Source organism: Piliocolobus tephrosceles, chromosome 12, assembly GCF_002776525.5.
Source record: "Piliocolobus tephrosceles isolate RC106 chromosome 12, ASM277652v3, whole genome shotgun sequence".
In the NCBI taxonomy this organism is placed as follows: Eukaryota; Metazoa; Chordata; class Mammalia; order Primates; family Cercopithecidae; genus Piliocolobus; species Piliocolobus tephrosceles.
Genome location: NC_045445.1, coordinates 41,437,696 through 41,457,637, shown reverse-complemented (window position 1 = coordinate 41,457,637; position 19,942 = coordinate 41,437,696). Strand labels below are relative to the sequence as shown.

General features: G+C 41.1%; 1 protein-coding gene across 3 annotated transcripts in view; it reads right to left on the bottom strand.

Moving 5' to 3' along the window:
• Positions 1-7,621: 7,621 nt before the first annotated feature.
• Positions 7,622-19,942, bottom strand: part of LHFPL1 (LHFPL tetraspan subfamily member 1) — a 59,435-nt gene continuing 47,114 nt past the window's right edge. For 2 of the 3 annotated variants that reach the window (XM_023203125.1, XM_023203126.1), the window contains exon 4: positions 7,947-8,568. In XM_023203125.1, coding sequence (XP_023058893.1) covers positions 8,387-8,568 — 182 coding nt within the window. In that variant the 3' untranslated portion in view covers positions 7,947-8,386. Of the gene's footprint in view, positions 8,569-19,942 lie in introns of all 3 variants that reach the window. The other variant, XM_023203124.1, reaches the window with a different exon arrangement.

Genomic DNA, 19,942 nt, shown 5'->3' with positions numbered 1-19,942 from the left:
ATACCCTCTGCCTGTGTTTTATTTTTATTGAGTTATTTAGGTTTTCCTTATTGATTCATGGCTCTTTAAATTGTTTTCATATTAATCCTTCATTAGCTATACCTTTACTAATATTTTTCTCCCAGTCTGAGGCTTACCTTTTCATTTTGCTTAGTATACTGTTCATTAATGAGGCTTTTTAAAGTAGCAAATGTATCTTTTTTGATCACAGGTGCACCATTAGTTGACTGGGACTGATTCCTCACTCCAGGATCCAGGCTGTTTTCAACAAGAGTATTTTGTGTCACCATGGGAGAGGGAAAGGACATCTCTGGAAGGGCTCACACTGGCAAATACTAATAATTCAGCCTGGAAGTGGGACATATCACTGCTGCTCACAACCCACTAGCTAGAACTAGTCACATGGCCCACTCCCAACAGAAGGGGACCAGAAAAGTCAAGCTGACCTTTTCATTAAACAGACGTTTTGAAATTTTAATGTAGTGAAGTGCATCATTCTTTTGATTTATGGGCTGTGCCTTTTGTGTCTTTTTTAGAAGTTCCTTTCTATATTAAAGTCAAAACAATATTTTTCTAAGTTATCTTTTCAAAGTTTGAATTGTTTCACATTTAGGTCATTAATCCATCTGGAATTAAGATTCTTATAAATGGAGTGTTTTAGGGATATGATTTCATTTCCCAAATGTTATCGTTTGTTGGATTTGTCTATCCTTCCCTCATTGGTTAATAATGCTATTTCTATCATATCTATCTAGTTTCCTTATAATCATGAGTCTGTTTCTTGATCCTCTATTCTGTTCCATTTATCCATTTGTTCATCTCTGTGTCACTACCACACTTGTTAATGATTATAGCTTTAAGTCTTTATATCTGAACACAAATGTGAAGATGAACATGTAAACTTACACTAAAAAAAGACAGAATATTTATTGGAATGGCATTGAATTTATAAATTCATTTTGAAAAAAACCTGACATGCTTTAAAAAACATCTCAAGTCTTTCCATTCATGAAACCTATTTATGAATCCTTTTTGTCTTTTCCCATGTTGCTTTATAATTTTTCTGCATCTTTTGTAAGATTTAGTCTTAGGTACCCTATATTTTTGGTTGCAATTGTGAGCTGAAATATCTTTGTCCTTTTTATCTCTTTTAAACTAGAATGCTCCTAAATTTTTTTTTTTTTAGTACAATGTTTGCTAGAGGCTTATTAGATACCTGTTACCAGAGTAGAATATTCCTTTTTAGTCTCAGTTTGCTAAAACTTTTTTGTCATTAATGTCTTAGGGATGTAATAGTAGAGATAAGAGAAGTGTGTAGATAACGAATATATTTTGGAAGTAGACTTGTTAAGATTTGCACATGGATTGGAGGTATCAGCCCAGGGAAGGAAAAACATCAGAGATTATTCCGAGGCTTTGGCAGAAGCGCTGGTGGGGTTGGAGGAGAAAACTAATAATTTCCTGTTGCACAGGTTAAATGTGACCAACATGACTATGTTTAAATCAGAGCATCATCAGCATGTAAATGAGATCACCTGGGGAGATTCTAGATATCGAGAGGAGCTATGTACCCTGGATCATTTCAACACTGGGAGGTTGAACATAGGCAGATGATCCAAAAAAAAAGGATGAGAAGGGCCACACAAGGAGGTAGAAGGGAAAACCCAGTAAGTATAGTGCCCTTTAGTTAGTAAGATGGGGATGATTACAAGGAATGGGTTTAGGATTGGAAGATTTGGATCTTGGGTCTGGATATGTACACTCTGTCAAGTCTACTAGATATCCAAGTCGAGACATGGAATAAGTAGTTGAACATTTGAGCCTGAAGTTCAGAGACGTTTGGCCTAGAGATATTAACTTGGGAGTAATCAGTACTTAAGTCAGTGGTTGTCAATCTAGGCTGAACATTGAAATCACATGATGGCTTACAAAATTTATATATATCCAAACCCTACCCTAGACCAATTAAATTAGAGCTTCTGAAAGTAGACATTGGCACTAGCAAATCATAGCTGATTCTGGTTTGCAATCAAAGATGATAACCATTGGTATAGACCAGTGCCTCTCAAACTTTAATGCAAATGAATCACTTAGGGATCTTGTTAAAATGCAGATTCTGATTCAGTAGGTCTGGAGTGGAGCCAAGATTTTAAATTTCTAATACATTCCCAATGTGATACTGATGCTTTTGGACCATAGCCCACCCTTTGTGTAGCAAGGGTATAGATAACATGTAAAGCCGTGAGACTGAATGAACTCACCAAGGGGGTGAGTATAGACAAGGAAAAGGTGCAAGGGTAGCTAGTTTTTCTCTCTAAATAGTTGAGAACTTGGTGCAAGCATTGAGCAGGTAAATTATTACATTTAACCAGGGTTAGGGTTTTTTTAAAATAAATATATGGCAGAATTAAAGAGGGGAAAAGAGTGGAACATTTATGCAAGGGGCGATTACAATGATAAACTAGGGACTCTAGTTGTGTAACTAGGATGGGGTCAAATAGTTGGTAGAGTGGGGATGTTAAAAAACATGAGATGAAAGAATAAGAAGTGTTGGTCAGGAATGGGAGATTTGACATCAGGACTTTAGTGATTGTGTGTTTATTGTTGATGTCAAGAGTGGGAGCTACAAAGGTTGGGCAGAAAAAGTATATTGTTGGAGGTAAAGAAGTCAAAGTGTTTAAGGCCAGTAAATTGGAAGATTGGTTCATATGATATTGAAATTTCTAAAAGGACGAAAGAATTAAAAATAGAGAAGAGACTGAGCCAGGTGCTAAAGTCCTTAGGAATGAGGGATGACTAGGAGGTCAGTAGATGATAGCAAAAATAAAGAGAGGGTGGTATGGTGTAGTGGCATCTACAGATTCTGACTCAGTTGAACTGGGACGGACAAAAGCATCAAATTTTGTAAAAGCTTCCCAGCAGATTCTAATGTCAACCAGGATTAAAAATCACTGCGTTAGAATAATCAATGCAAATTAAAATGAATGGGGCCACCAAATGATTAACTCCTTCTATAGTTGCTGAGAATTGTGGAGCCAATAGCCAGTGTTATCTTAGAATGTTAGTAAGCTCAGTTAACTGCCTTGCCCAAGGACACACTGCTAATAAACGTTTGAGCTGCGATTCAAACCTTGATTTGTCTGACTCCAAAGCCTGGACCGACTTCACTTTACCGTGTTGCCTAGGAGGACAATGTTTTAGTGCAGAAGATACTGAGATATCTTGGAAAGAAAGTCGAATTACCCCAAATGAAATTCTAGTAAGCTACAGTGGGAGGAGACACTTTCTCTGGAATGGTTCTGATATTTACCGCTTTATTTACCCTTTTTCTCTCTTGAACTTTCTACCAGCTTTGATTCTCATCTATAGTTTCTACCACCTCTTCTAATGTCTCTTTCATGTAGCAGAGATACTACATGAAAGGGAGCCAACATCAGGGTCTTGCCAATGTGGATGCTGGCTGGCCCTGATGCCCCCCAACCCCGCCACCCCCTGACTCCCAAGTACTATTTTCTGGGCCTCATTTCTGGAGGGGGAGGAAGGAGAATACAGCGTTGCCACATTCAAAACCTAGCATTTTGTCTCCCCCTACTTCTGCCTCCTAATGTATCAGCAGTTCTGTATAATGAAAATCTAAATTATTTGTGTGCACACATAGCAACTGTTTATTTGCTGTTAGCTTTGAGGATTCAGTGGGGGTTTGACGAGTTTAGAGAAGAGATCAACCCTGGAAGAGCCAAATCTCAGAAGCAGATGAAAAAATGAAGCTTAAAATGCATTTCTCTACATCTGAGAGAGAGACCAGTAATAAATATCTTTCAACTCCAGCCCCACTCCAGCTCAGAAAATGCTCTTTAACCAAGAACAGAAGGTGGCTATGACTCTTTGGAAGGGCCCTGCCTGCTGTCTACTAAGAAAGCTTTACTGGGTATGGCCGGAGATTGATTGTGAGTTCTAGAAATAGCACACCTTTCCCCTCAAGCTACCAGGTAGGATGCCTTCCATCCTTTACAAAATATATTCAGTATTAGTTTTCTTGAAAGTTCCATTTTTCCCATCACCAGGCTTTCTTGGGACCAAATACAATCTTGAAACTACTTTAAATTAATATGAATATTTCTACAGAAAGTGAATGCCAGACTCTGAAGAAAGTGTCCCCATCACATATTGAAGGAGCTAGACCTTTCCTTGGCACAATTTGTTTGACAAATTTATAAAGCCTCTGCTTCCCAGAAGCTTCCTCATTCCCTCATCCTCACAGGGTTTTCTCTCATCCAGCCAAGACTTCATATTGCCATCTACTCTTACATAAGCCAGAACTCCTTTCCCAGAGACCAGAACATTTCCATCTTGGCTCAAGTCACACGCTCCCGCAAGACAGAACCCACTGCCTGGAAGTCACTAGCAGCTGTAAGTGAATGAAAGCAGCTACTCCTCTGAGACCAGAGGTAATGAGGTGTGACATTAGAGAGACAGCACCACTGAAGACACATCCCAGTGACTTAACACTTGCTAGCCCAGGTGTAGCAATTTCAATCCTCTAGACACAAAAGTATGTCAATTGGGTAGTTGCTGCCCATCTGACATTGTTTTCTGAAAGGAGTATCTTGCAAAATGGGCTCTTATGAAATACTAAATGGACTGTGAGTTAGTCCAGAAGAATCACTTCCTACCTCTCTCCCCCTCCCCAAGGTCTAAGTGGTTCCAGGGTCAGAATGGGCCCATAGTTAGGCACTCAGCCTGCACGCCCAGGCAAGGAACATGACAGCCAACCAGGCATGGGACAAACCGCAGAGTCTCTTAGGTTCTTACCTCACTCATTCAGCCTCCACCTGACCCATGGGCTCTCCTTCCTTTCTGTAAAATAGCAGCCCAAGACACAGATTTTGCTTCTAAAAGTTTTCTCCAGGCCATGGGGAAAAGAACCTAGTCTTGTCAGACATCTATGTAAAAACAAGGCCTGGCAGGAAAGAAACCAGATATAGGCAAGGAGGAATTTAAATTTGAATTGAACATGGGGCTAGACCCCTCTTTGAATATAAGCCCCTGCAGGCCTGGTTTCTTCACAGAAAAAAAAATAATAATCTCTTTTAAATCCAGTTTCCTTTCATTGGAAAACAGGAGAAAACATTCCAACTTAATTCAACCTGCAACTAACTCCTGCAAAATGATAGTTATTTAAAGTGTTATTTCAAATGACCGCCTTCCTCTTCAGTCTCCTTTCCAGGGTCCAATTACTTCACAGTGTGTTTAGGTATCTGGGCCGTGGAGGAAAGCAAAGCATATACTTCCTGGGAAGCAGTGCATAAGGCAATGGCGTTGTCTGGTGGCTAAGACCACTCACTGAAATATTTTCCATTGGCCCCTCATACCCCCAAGCTTCATTCTCCACCCTTCCCTGCCATGCTCTGTGCCAAAGGAGTCTGACTTCAATTGACTATAGCAACAGGCTTCTTTTCCAGCTGCTGTATGGCTGGATCTGGCTAATGACGGGCACTGGCAGGAGATCAAAGAGTGGAAAGAGAGTGAGATATGGGTGTTCATTCCCCGCTCTCCCTCCTTACTGCATTTGGGCAGAGACTACACTGTGCTACCTGAAGCAACAGCTCCTGTGAGGCAGCTCCTCTTGTACATGTGCAGTACTTACTGGATGCCAATAACACTGTTTTTTCCCTTTGTCCTTTCAGTGTTAAGAGTATTAATAATAATAGCCCCTCACTGTTCATACTCTTTCTATGCCTCACCATCAGTGGTAAGTTCCCTCAACCCTGCACACACCATCATAAATTGTCATTTCACTAAGCTCATCTCCACTTAACTCCTTGAGTATACCATCTGTTTCTTGGCAGGATTCTGGCTTATACACTCACTTTGACAAAGTCTATCCTACAGAAATCCAGAAGGTTGCCTCACCTGAGAAGAGAGATCGCCTGATCCAATTATCTTTTCTGAAGTGAGCTATCGGCCTTTTCTCAAATATTTGACATATTCTCTATACAGCGGGCCTTCCTAAATTAAAGTTACATTATTGTGTCTATACAATAAAATTGAGGTTTAAGCCAGTTGCATTTTTGTTTTAGCTGTTCTTAGTCATCTTTCTTAAAGAAAGGAGGTGCTGCAAACACATTACATTGCTTCCTTCCCAGTGAGGTATGTTCAAGTTGGCCTTACCTTAAACACTTAATGCAGTTCCATGAGGGAGATAATACTTGACATGAATTCAATCACCAGTTCCCTACCACCTGTTATTCATCTTGCATTTGCCATCTTGATGATAGGAGTCGCTCACATACCAGAGTGGTCATCCCAAAATTTTCACTTGCCAATACCTACACATATCCACTAGACAATGTACTTCCTAAATATCTTCTTTCAAATTCATTCGTCTTCTCCGGCCTCACAATCACTACCTTCCTCCAGGCCTTGATCGTTTTATACTTAGATTATTGAAATATCTCTAGTTCTCCTCTTCTTTTCTTTCATTCTCCTCACTTTAGCCAAACTTATCTTTGAAAGCTACAAGTTTGTTCATGTCACTTCCCTTTCAATGACCTTTCTTTAGGATAAAATTCAAACACCTTATTATGGAGTAAAAGGTCCCACGGAATCTGGCTACTGCTTCCATTTTCAACTTCAGCTTTTGCCACCTCTTTTTACACCCATCTGTCATTCTAATGCTGTCTCCATGACTTGGCTGCCATCATTGCTTGTCTTGTGCACTCTTTGCCTTTGCTGACAAAGCTCCTGCTATTCATCTTTCGGACCCATCTTAGGTATCTTCTTTGCTAGGATGCTTTCCCATGAACCCCTTCATGCCAAGGTGGTTTAATGACTTCTCTGTGATCATTTAGCTATTCTTCTTCACTTTTCTAGCACTTAATACACTGACAAGTACTTGTTGACATGTCTCTCAATACCTCACCACTATCCCTTTTAAGGTGAGAAACTGTCTTTGTCCTTTTATCCCCAGAACTTAGCACAGAATGTGTCACACAGTAAGATACACAAGAAATGTTTTCTGAATGAGTGACTCAGTGAATGAATCAACTGTAGATGAGGGAAGCATTTAAATTCACTTACCTATGTAAAGCCAATGGAAGAATTCTGACCTCTCATGAGATGGAATGTAACTTATGAAGCCAGTTTTTTTCTATTTCTATCCCTCTAGGTAGGGCTGTACCAAAAACATGCTGGAATTATTAAGAATAGAAACAGATGAGCTGACCTTTTGAATCACGTGCCCTCCCCATTCCCTAAAGCTGTAGTTTGGAACAATAGAGCTGGCCTGAATTAACTGGGGTTGGCGGGGAGGAGCGAGACAAACTCTGCCCCCAGGAGACACCAAGTTCTTCTACACTATCCATCAACCTTGAGCACAGATGGGATGGAGTCCAGGCCTAAAAATACATCAGCCCTAGGTGACATAAGTGCTGTGTTCTTTTGTGGCTAACTCGCCCCAGATGGAGGAGAGATCATTTGACGAACAGTCTTTGAAACAGGCAGATGAACTTATGTCACATTAGGAGTGACTATAGGGGGTAAAAGGCCACCTTGGATTTCCTAGTCAATAAAAATGATCTCTGATAGAAATTTCGATAAATATCTAACAGAAACATCCTTGTCACTGTCACCATGAATTTAAATTGATTGAGTGCCCCACAAATGCTAGTCTATTCTCAGTACATTTGATGAACACCATTTCTGTATCTATAAAGGATTAGGGAATATTTGCTACTGTATATTTTTTTGCTTATCATCCAGTCAGAACACAAAATGAATGCCTATGAATATTCTAAAGCATAATGAGGAAGGGGCTCCAGGCTAAATGCAAGTATCCTTGACTAATGTTTTCCCCACTGTGAGTCACCCTCCCCCCTCTCCCGAAGCTTCCCCACAACCAGGGGGAAAAAGAAAAGCAGGAAAAAAAAAAAGGAAGAGTCAAGGTATACTCCTGATAATGACACAAAAATTGAGCAGTAGTACTCCAGAGATGTTTGGGGGTGGCAATAAATACTTGGGAATGAACTGTGTGAATGGAGTGGTAGGAACCAGCCCTGCCCATCTCGTGCTCCCTCCCTGCACAACTATTCTTACCCAGCCTTCCCTTTGGATCCTATTTTGCATAAAGGAGTACTTTGGGTCTTTGGGTTAGCAGGTACTTGCCAGTTGGGTAAATGTCTGAGAATGTTTCCTCTAGATGAATTTTATAAACAGCCAGTGACCTACTGGCTAAAAGATAAGTGAAAATGAATGACAATTAGTTTAAAAAACATGCAAACACTAGGCTACACTAATGACAGTTAGATGACAAATGGCCTAATCCTTAGTACCTCTTTTCAGGGCTCTCTCCTCCCATTTCCCACCCTCTCCAATCTTCTTTCAAAGCTCAAGGTTTGAGGCAATGATCAAGCTCCATGGCATAAGAATTGGTATTCCTCATGATGCTCTCCACCAATATGACAGGCTTGGGGTTTCTTCCAGCAAAGCAAGAGAGCCAGGTGCAGATCAACATGGCTGCAGCTGCTCCACCTCCAGCACAGTAATAGGCCCAGCCAAGCCGACACGTACCTGTGAGAACAGGGACAGAGAATGAGGATTGGGTTGTCTTTTCGTATTTTCTCTTTGGTAATGAACTATAGAAATGATTCCAGAAAGTACAGTTTTTATACATTCTCTTTGAGATGCTATGGTTAGGGTGAGAATAGGAAACAGTGAATGCCCTTGGGCTTTCTATTTTCTTCTTTCCTTCTGTGCTGACTGCTGATCTTTGCTTTTTAGCAAGAGGTTGTAAGATTTTATTTTTTTGTTAGAGTAGGAGCTTGGGGGTGGTATGGGTGGCAATGCTAATGACAGTGATGACAAGAACAACTTGATAAGATGTCAAGCATTATGCTAAGCTCTTCAAACATATACCTCACTGATCATTACAGTAATTATATGAGATAGGTACTCTTATTATCCCTGTTTTACAAAGGACAAAGCAACTGAGGCACACACAGCTACAGAAGATGAGGCAACTGAAAACCACACAGCCGGCAAGTGCTAAAGATACAAATGCTGACTCATCATGACTTCAAAACTCCACACTTTTAACCATAGTGATAGAATACTGTACACGGGCTGCCTGCATCATCAGGGGATTAGACAGGTAAAATAAAATCCACTCCCTCTTACATCATGTCTCTATCCTAACCTAGCCTTTCAACACCCAGGAAAGAAATATGCATTGGAATCAAAGCCAAGCTTTGAAGCGGGTAGTTTTCTCTTTATAAGGTAACGGGAAAGGTCACCTGCTCAAAGACATCCACCCCACCACCTGCTAGTCCATCAGAGACAGGTTCCTTTGTCTGAAAGATTTGTGACTTTTCAGCCATCCTTCAGAAAATGTCAATGCCTAGAGAAATAAGACCTATTACAAGGTATCAAAGTAACTAACTGCTAAAATAAAGTTAAGCAAACAGGACTCCATAAATTATGGTAGGGTCCCAGTGACACAAAATTGCAGAAAGGCCCTGAAAAGAAAGACAGGCAGCAACTTTCACCGACCTCTAAATCTTGAAGAAAGTTAATCCTGACTACAGTCAGTGGAGGATGTCAAGATTGATCTGTATGACAATTTATTTTTTAAAAGGCTAAATTCAAATAACCGATTATTTATTTTCACATAGTACCTGGTGAACCTTAATTTTACTGCTTTTAATTGATTAGTTGGTGTGTCCTAGAAAGAGTCTAAGATGGCCCCAAGCTTGGCTTCTTTGCTTTCCCATTCAGGCCAGCCTAATTTATCCCCACATTTCCCAGCTCAGAAATAAAATAGTCTACCACCAAGTCATGTCTCATGCTGTTTATCCTGCCAGAAACATCTTCTCTCCTCTTATTCACCAATCTATAGCTTCCTCAGAGCACAATCTAGAACTTGGCACCTGCTTGAAGCCCTCCCTTGATTCACTCCTTTGGGCTCATGTCACCTCAACCAAGTAGCCCTCCAGGAATGTATCTGTATACTCCATAGACAGATGTACCTGCTGGACAAAATATTGGGAGAAAGATTTACATTTCACAGTTTTATCTGTCCTTTCCTCTCTTCCAGATTGTTGGCTCAATAGTACAGATGCATTTGTTTCTTTTTGTGATTATACTTTCATGTGCTCTATTCACAGTGGGTACCATTTCAGTATGTGTGATTTAGCCTAACAGTACTTCAAAGCTGAGTACATTGGCATTTTCAACCCTTAACACCTAAAACTATGGCTTAAATTTTGAATTAAAGTTGAAAAACCAGCGAATATAGTATTTTATTTCTTTCTGGAATGTGCCCTGATCCCTTGTACCTTAAGGCTTATGCACATTCTGTTTCCTTTGCCTAAAATATTTACTGCATGTGCACATGTATGCATATACTTTCCACTACTTTCTTTACTTAGTCAATGTTTAATAATTCCTCAGAACTAAAAATAATCATTAATTCTTCAGTGAAGTTTTCTCTGACCTTCCTAAGTCAACTTCCCTCATCAGAGCCTCTCACAATACCATGTATCCTTCCTCTCTACTTGAATGGGTGAATGGATCCCTTATCCCCTCTTATGACCAGTGTCAAGTGTTACAGTCCTTCAGAGGAAATAGTACTTTACCAATAGACCTGGGCAGTCATATAAGTTCCTGAACTCCTGTGGTCTCACCCAAAATCATGGTGAAAGCCCAGTTACAGCAGCTATGAAAATAGTGCAAACCTCAGAAAGAGCAAATTTGAAAGAGAAGCCTCCTTTGAGAAAGGAGCTCAACTATCTCCAAAGTAGTTTAAACAAGAACAACAATGGTGGACCCTGAAGACAGTAAACTGAAGAATAACGTATAGAGACAAGCAGCCTATAGAGCTGTATCCCCACCTTGTTCCTCCCCCTAGACACACACACGTACACACACACTCATACACACACACACACACTCATGCACACACAGACTCCCTGGTTCACATACACAAAGTAGGAAGGTTTGAACAATGTTTTGGAATTCACAGAGTGAAAACTCCAGAGACTGGAAAACCTTCAACTTCTGCCATCACTGGGAGGAAGACTGCAGACTTTATTGCATCTACTTCACAAACCATAATATGAGGCTCTGGTGATAGCCCTGGGAACTCTCTCAGAAACAGAGAGGTAGAGGCAGAAATCCAGACCAAGTCTCTTCACTCCCAATCCAGTGCTCTGCCCTCTGCAGGTTTTTTCATCACACCCAAAAGCATTTTCCTCTTACAGGACCCTTGACCTGTAAGCCCTAAGGAGGGGGGTTCCTAAGTCAAGTTGTAATAGACTCACCTGAGCTTCTCTTCTAACCCCCTCCAACAAAAATCTCCTGTACTCACCTGGCAGAGCAGACAGGAGCCAGCTCTGAGGTGGGCCCATTGTCAAGCAAATTCATCCTCCCCAGCTTATTCCAAATCTAGTCTAGATAAGACACCAAAAGTCTCATTTTGTTTCTTCAGCTGCCTGTCAGGTCATCCCCTCCTTCGAGGAGCAAGGATATTTCTATTAGGTACATGCACCCTGGGATCAGGGAAAGACTCATTTCTCTGAATGAAGAGAATAAATGCATAGCATGCCATTATCCCAAAGCCCTAGGCAGGAAGAAAGCTGACAGAGTAGTCAGTTCCAGAGTGAAGAACTGGCTAGAAAGGCCCCAATAAACCTCATTGAAGCCAGAACCAGGTATCACTGGGCTAGGAGCCAACACTAAAGTGCTCCTATTGCCATCCCAAGTGCCTTGTGAATTCCCTCTCACAGAGATTCCTGTTAGACCTCTGAAGGCATCTAAGCCCCAGGCTGCTGTCATAAAGGAAACTAAGGCGAAAGAGGGGAAATATATCTTACATCCACATCCCTCCCCACAACTCTACCTGTTATATACTGGAGGAAAGGAAGAGATTATATCATTGGCATTGTAAAAGAAAAAGAAAAAGCGGACCTTTTAAGAACTACCTTACCATTTGGAGAGCCACTGTCAGCACTCAGTTACTCCACAGAAAACTTGCATGCTGGTCTGATGGCTCACTGAGGAAACCTTCTATGGAAGGGTGCAAAAGTAGGGCGCAGGTGGCAATGAGTTGCCATATTTTGCCTCTTGTCGCCTTTTAGTGAAGTCCTATGGACCATCACCCATTCCTAAATCCCATTATTTAAAGTACTATTGATCCTTATTTTCATCTGACAAACATGTGTTGAGTACCGACTATATGCTAGGCATTTTTAATACACAATCTCATTTAATTCTCATCACAGCCATGATTATTTCCATTTACTGCTCAGGGAACTGAGTTTCAGAAAGGTAGATGACTTGGTCCACTTATAAGTGTCAGAATTGCAATTTGACTGCCAGACCTAACTCAAAGTTCATGATCATCCATTTCAACCATGCTAGGAGAATGAAACCAAGAACACAAATTACTACAGTCCAAGTCTTACGAGAATACACAATGCCTTCAGCCAATTACTTCACTTTTCTGGACCTCTGTTTCCTTTACTTTTAGAGGAAGGATTTACTGAAGAGAATTCTAAAAGCCCCTTCCAGTTCATATTTTCTATTGTAGTATGACTATGATAAGTGCTTTAAGAGATATAGGTGTAAAATACTATAGGAATATCCAGGGAAGGAGGAATTATTTGCAGCTGGGAAAATTTGAGCTCAGGTAAGCCTTTGTAGATGCTACATTTCAACTTGGCTTTAGTAGTGGGAAGTGGGCATTCTAGGCAGAGGGAGTGGTTGGCGTGAGCCAAGTTATGTGAGTGAGAAAGAAAGCACATGACATGTTTCAGAAAAAGCATAACATTCAGAGTTGTTTCCAAAAAGGAGCTATAGTTGACAAAATAATAAACTGAATCTACATCAGGAGAGGTCATGAAATCTGTCATCTTTCTGACAAGCAGTGTGAAACAATGGAAAGTTTCTGAGCAGCGAGTGATATGCTAGAGCAAGGTTTCTCAACCTTGGCGCTATTGACATTTGGGGTTGGACATTTATTTGGTGTGAGGGCGGGGGCAGGGGGCGGTTTTCCTGTACACTGTAACACCCTGGCTTCTACCCACTATATGTCTAAAGCAGCTTATTCTTCCTCCCCACCAAGTTGTGAAAACCAAAAATGTCACCAGACATTGCCAAATGTCCCCTGGTGTGAGGGGAGGTTGCTTTCTATTGAGAACCACTAAGTTAGAGGTATTGTTTGGAAATATTAACCTGAAAGGTCTGTGTCAAATAGATTGGAGGCACATGGAGGACATAGGCAGAGAGAGTTAACCAGAGGCCAGGGACACTGCTACACATCCAACAATACATAAAAAAGTTCTCTTCAACAAAAAGTGATCTGGCCAAAAAGTGTCGATATTGTCTAGGTTGAGCAATCTTCATGTAGACAAACACCAGATATCTATACTTTAAATTATATTCAAAATAAATCTTGATGACTAAAAGATTAGCCCAACAGAATGGAATTTCCTCCCTTAAGAACGGCCATGCATGGTTCCTTCTTGACCTGGGAAGCAGACTGGGACTGAGGCATGGTCAGTCTTGAGCATTCTGGTATGTTACCCCCTGGAAGGCAAGGGAAACTCAAGGGGAGAGATCTCACAAGGTATTGAGGAGGAAGCACTGATTCCCTGGGAGTAAGGAGACAGGATAAACATATGAATAAATGTTTTGACTCCACCAGGTTTCAGCTCTTTAACCCTTAAAATGGGGAAAAATAATTAAGTACCTGCCTAAAGACATCACATTAGGACCAGATGCGTTCTTAAAGTCCTTTGAGAAACACCAGACTAACCGCTTCCTTGCCTTCAGATTAAATGCACTGACTCTACTTCCATGCTAGAATTGTTAAAAGTCTGTGTCCTTAGAAGATACTGCAGGGAGATGACATCACACCTAGAAATTTTCTCCATATCCATGCATGGGTGTCTGTGAAGAGAAAGATCGGTGGCAGGATAGGGGGAGAAAAGAGGTTCTAACTGCAAATTAGCTTTATGCAAAGATTCTGGAAGAGCCCTGAGAAAAGCCTATTCCTTTTTGTGCTCTTCTGTATCATTTCTAACACTCTATCTGTGAGTCACTCAACTCCAGTGTTGAATTTGCTGTGACAGAATCCCTCATATGAGTTATTAAATCATCACTCAGCAGTGGGCCTGACATTTAAATCAAGACACGTTGCTTTTATTCCAAGTTGCAAATCAAATTGGTTTGAAATTTGACTCTGTTTCCTTTGATGCAGCACTATGTTATGTTTTACAGCTCACTGTTTAGAGATAATTGTCACTGGCAGCCACTTAAACTGACCACCCTCCCTAGAGCCGCAGTCATATGCCCTTCAGGGTTGTGGTGTCTGGCTAGTTGTCAATGGGTCATGATGAGCTATGGGGAGTTAGCCCCAAACCAGTGCTTGTGGTAGGACCTAGCATTGGTGTGGGCATCAAAATTATGGACCAGAGTGAGTCAGAATCTGATAGAGTGGCTCCCTCATTCAGGGGGCATGTGCAGAATGCCAGCTTAGAAACCAAGAATGCTCGAGAGTGAATCAAAAAAATGAGTTCTCTTTGGAGGAAGAAGGAAACAATGTTGAAAAGAAAGAGCATAAAAAGAGAGTGAGGTAAGTCTGTCTTTTGAGTGAATTGAGTCTTCTCTTTCAGAGAATCATCTGATGAAATTCCAGGCTCCTGAAAGGTTGGCGGAAGAGTCAGGGAAGCAGGGATATAGCAAGCCCATAATGACAACTAACACCTCCAAAACTGAATAGGGCTACATGAAATGTAATGGCACCTTCAGATCTATGACGATTTAATTTCACACAAGTGTTGCCAACAGTCAAGTTCTGAGAGCTGCTACTGTAGAAGGAAAAAAACAAGCACGCTAGGACTCCGGATTATGGTAAGAAGTGTTCCATATTGGTGTGGCAGAGGAGAGGCTCATGAAGATGGGGTAAGAATTGTGAAGCAGTTTGGAGTTTCAGGGTCAAGCAAGAAGGGAAAAATCCATTTGGACAATGTGAATAGTTCAAAGGTGTAGATAGAGGGTTGTATTCCACTAGAAAGATGAGATCCAATTTCTAGGAATTATTGCAATCAGAAGACTGGAGAGTGTTTCAGGTAAGGGGCAAAGAGAACAATATTAGCATTTGTTTTTTCATCTAATATACTCCAATAATCAGGAAGTTTAAGAGACACTGCCCTGGCCTTAGATAGGCAAAAGAAGGGAAGGAATGACACCAAGGATAGAGAAGAACCTAAAATGGGAACCTGCATATCATCCTCAACTTCACCACCCATTGTAGAGGGACAGGACAGATATGCAGAGAAGTCTGCTTGGGAGTGACCTGGGGGCCTCGATGGCCTTCATAGGCTTCCACATATCAAGCCAGGTAGCTTATACTGGCCCTGAGGACAAAACTCTCAGGTACAGAGAAATACCTAGGAATCCTTTGGAATTTGATAGAGTAGGGAGTGAGGTGAAGGAATAGAGAGAAATCAAAGAAGAGAAAGAGACTAAAGGAGAATCAATGGGGTGGGTGGAAGATTAGAACACTAGAGATAGGGATCATGGCATATGGAGACTGATGGCTGGGGAGGGTTAAGCTTTTACAGACCTCTTCCTATTGAGGGTATTATTTTTTCCAAAGCAATCTCAGTTCAGGAAAGCCAGCTGTTCTTTTCAACTCTGTGGCACCATCTAAAGTCATGAAACCAGGTAACAACCCATCTTCCAAACTACCGTTTGGTACACATGGTAGGGTAAGGGAGGAAGTGGTGGTTGCTATTCGCTGACTCAACATATTTTTGCCATGAGGACCTGAATTTTATGTTAGCAAGAGCTGGTGGTCGCATCTGTTCAGAAACATACTGTTGACTTTAGGGTCTTTATAGGTAGCAACATAAAAACATTTTTAATGCAGCCAAGCTAAATGAGCAGAGAACTTTCTCTGCTAGGTTCAGCAAACACAGATGAATAATCCACAAAGATAAAGCAAAGCCAACGAATTCAAGAGCAATTGCCAAACATCCTACCACCCCCACCACTGCCCCCAGCAAAAAGACAGCCAAAGCTATGAGAACATCTCTCTTCTCACTCTCCAAGCTGGGCGTGAGTGTCAACAGCAGCCCAGATTGGAGGCCCAGAATCTACTGAAGATTCCAGAAGCCTGCCAGGCTCCTTTGCCAGAGAAGAAGAATAAAAAAAAAAAAAAACCCACTGAAAACTTCAGTTGTTCAGGTAAATATGCTATTGTGAGTAGCCACTGACTTTTTGGTCCAGTCAGGTCTGCTGGAGGGGTAGGACATTCTGGGTTTTCAGCTTCATCGTGGTTCAACCCAATGTTCCAAAGGGTAAGGGAAGACCAGGGCACTTGCTAGAAAGTCCATGTGAGTACTCAGAGAAGAGCCAAGCCCTCATGATGACAGAAATGCCCTGATTTGGCTGATTTTTCTTTTCTCTCTCACACACTTCTGCCAAACAAATTGAGTCCTTCGATTAAAATCTTCCTCGCAACTATTGAGCATTAGCTTCCGACCTTTCCTCATGTTTTGCCAACCTGTATTGCTTATTTATATCACTTTTCATATAACTATCCTGAGTTTTAGCTACTTTGCTCATCTTCCATGTCTCAGGCCAAGTAAAATTGTGCTTCTAGGTCTCTCTCCAGATTTACCTTTAGCTGCCTCTGAAAAACACTTCTGTGTCACCCCGTGTTGCCTTTTATACAGCCTGTCAGCTACACCTGGAGCAGCTTCTCAGAAGAGCTTTGGGCGCTCTCCTCAAGGAGATGGGTTAAAACCCATCTGACCAAATATTGGATGTATTTGATTCAGCGCTAGCTCTTGAGGACACTTAGCCTCTAGGAAGTTGGTTCCTCTCCCCTAACACATACTCAGTAGCCCTCTGCTTGCTTCCACTTAAACTTTCTCAGCTAAATAAGTCAGTTATTGGAATAGTAATAGCTAATATTGGTTAAATGCTTCTATATGCCAGTCACTATAGTAAGCTCTGTAAACATATTGTTTTCTCATAGGTAAGATCAACAAACTAGATGAGTGAAAGGTAGTCAGAAGCAGAAATGGGACAAGGATATAGACTATTAGTGTGACAAGTGCTCCGATATGGACTGCTATGAGGATATAGGTGAGAGATATCAAATTCAGTTGAAAGGAGCTGGGGAGTTTTCAGGGAAAAATAAGAAGTTAGCTAGGTAAGGAAGGAAAGAAGGGCATTCCTAGCAAACGAAGTAGCACATGCAAAGTTGCAAAAGGGTGGAGGAACATGGTATTTTCGAGGTGGTTGGGCAAGAGAAGAAGATAGGGTGGTGATGGAAGTGATAGTCAGAGTCCCTGTAGGCCTTGCTAAAGAATCCAGACTTCATCCTGAAGGCAATGGGGAACCGCTACTAAAGAAGGACAATGACATCAGATTTGCATTTTAGAAATGTCAGTTTGTCCACCAAATGGGAGATAGATAAAGGGGTTAATGTGCAGTACCTTTGTGGAACAGGGAGAGAGAGAGTCAGGGGCTATTTTCAGTAATCTAGATGAGAACTTACACAAAGAGAAGGAAGATAGATTCTAGAGTTCTTATTGTGTGCCTTAGCATAACAACAGTAATTTACTCCTTCTGACGACACTACACATTTGTGATTGACATCATTATGGCTGCTTTTGTTAGATTCCATCTGTGTGTGTGTGTGTATGGATCATGTCTCCTCAAATAAACTACAGGCTTGTTGAAGACTATATCCTTAAATTCTTTGTAGTTTCTACAATGCCTTATTCAGCATCTTGAATACAGTGAATGTCCAGAATAAGCTTATTGAGTGACTGTTATTAAGTTTTGACCTAATCCTCAAATATTCAAGAATGCTAGAAAGCCAGACCTAGTGAGCTGACTTACCTCAGGACTCAGAAGTGCATGTTCCCTCATTCTAGCCATTAAATTAGCCCCATACCAGCAATGTCAGCTTTGAACATTAGCTATTTCCATTCATGCTTTATCAGCCAAAGGATAATAGAGACTTTTCCAGGTCCAAAGTTCCTGGGTAATGACAAATGCCACAAATACCACCCAATATGAGTTTAGCACTGTATCATTTTTAAGGTGTTCTGTAATCCATTATCTCATTTATTTATTTTTCATTTGTTTTATTCATTCTTCAAGTCCCAGCCAGAGGCAGGAATTATTATAGAAGAAAGAATCGAACAGTCAGATAAAGTGTCTGACCAAGGTCCCCACTTAGAGAATATAGAGACTGAGTCCAGGTCTGTGTGTGCTCAGGAAGTCAGTGTGATACAGGGAGAAGAGTCTGGGATGAGAATTACAGGGAACTGGGCTGGAAATCATGTCCTTGCACAAAATGAACCTCTGAGGCAAGACATTTATCCTTTCTGTGTTTCAGCTTCTCCAAGAGTAAAGTGGAAGTGATACCACCTATCTCACAGAGCAGCTACGAAGGTCAAAAGGATGACACATGCAAAACACTTAGCACCAGGCCTAGAATCATTAATACTTCTCAGATCCTCTTCATCTCAGCTAAACACGCTCCCAACTGGTCCAACAAGTTCCCAAAAGTGTCTGAGAGAGTAGTAAAATACAGATTCCTAGGCCCCACTCCAGTTCTACAAAATTAGTATGTCTGGGGAGAAAGCCCAGATGATTCTGATATACAGCTCCATGGGGAACCACTGGATATGACCATATCATTAGCACACATCAGTCTAACTCTTAGAGGAAAAGCAAGAGGAATCAACATTTATTGGAAACCTACACTTGTGCTTGATGCAGTGCTAGCGGCTTTCACTTGAAAGATACATTTGTCTCCTTCTCGTAATTTCTCACAGTTCACCAGGGTGTGGCTTGGTGACAAAGATTTGAAAAAGTCATATGACACAGAACCCAGATATAACATATATTTTCACCCCTGTAACTCTAGCCTCGCCAGGGAATTGGTCCTAGGATTACAGTTGTCCCTAGTTTTCCTCCTGGTTCCTCCCTTTGAAACCCATTCACTTTATTTAAAAACCTTCTGTATTGTCCAACCTATACTAATAACAATAGTAATACTATCAGTTAATGTCAAGCCAAGTGGCTCACGCCTGTAATCCCAGCACTTTAGGAGGCCGAGGTGGGCAGCTTACATGAGTCCAGGAATTCGAGACCAGCCTGGGCAACATGGTGAAAAATATTTAAAAAAAAATTTTTTTTTGTTGAGACAGGGCTTCACCATGTTGCCCAGACGTTAACTGGAAGAAACAGAAGCAAGGAATTAAGTGTGGTTCACATTCTTTGAGCTAAGGATCAGAGGCAGGACTGAGAAAGCCGCAGAGAATGAATTCACCTGACTTTACTGCCATCGTGTGGTCATATGATGCATAGACAACTGGCTCACAATTCTGCATTCATTTGTCCAGTCATTTAGCCTACTAGGCCCTCTGCAAGGCAATGTGAAAATAAGGCCAAGTGAAGCAGAAGACCTGCCCTTCAGGCTATTGTAACAGCCTTGTTTTCCTCTGGAGTCATCAAGCTGGAAGTCGCTGTAGTCACCAACTACTCCAGTGGTGAGCACCCCATTCTCATGCAGACTATGTCAGAAAAGATAGAAATGTTTATAAGCACCATCATTATTTTTCTGTTCAAAATGAATGTAGCTTAGTGGCCCATGGGATGTATAGAGTCTCATTACTTTAAGCACCTCACTATTTTTAATAGAAGACGATCAGTGAGAAAATCTAATGGTAAATTAGCTTTCTAATCTGTTATGCCTTGTACCTGTAGAGCATTATTTTCATAAAGCACATTTATGTGCATTTTGTCACGTTATGGCCAAAACAATTTTTGAAGGTCGGTGTATTAGTCCATTCTCATGCTGCTATGAAGAAATACCTGAGACTGGGTAATTTACAAAAAAAAAAAAAAAAAAAAAAAA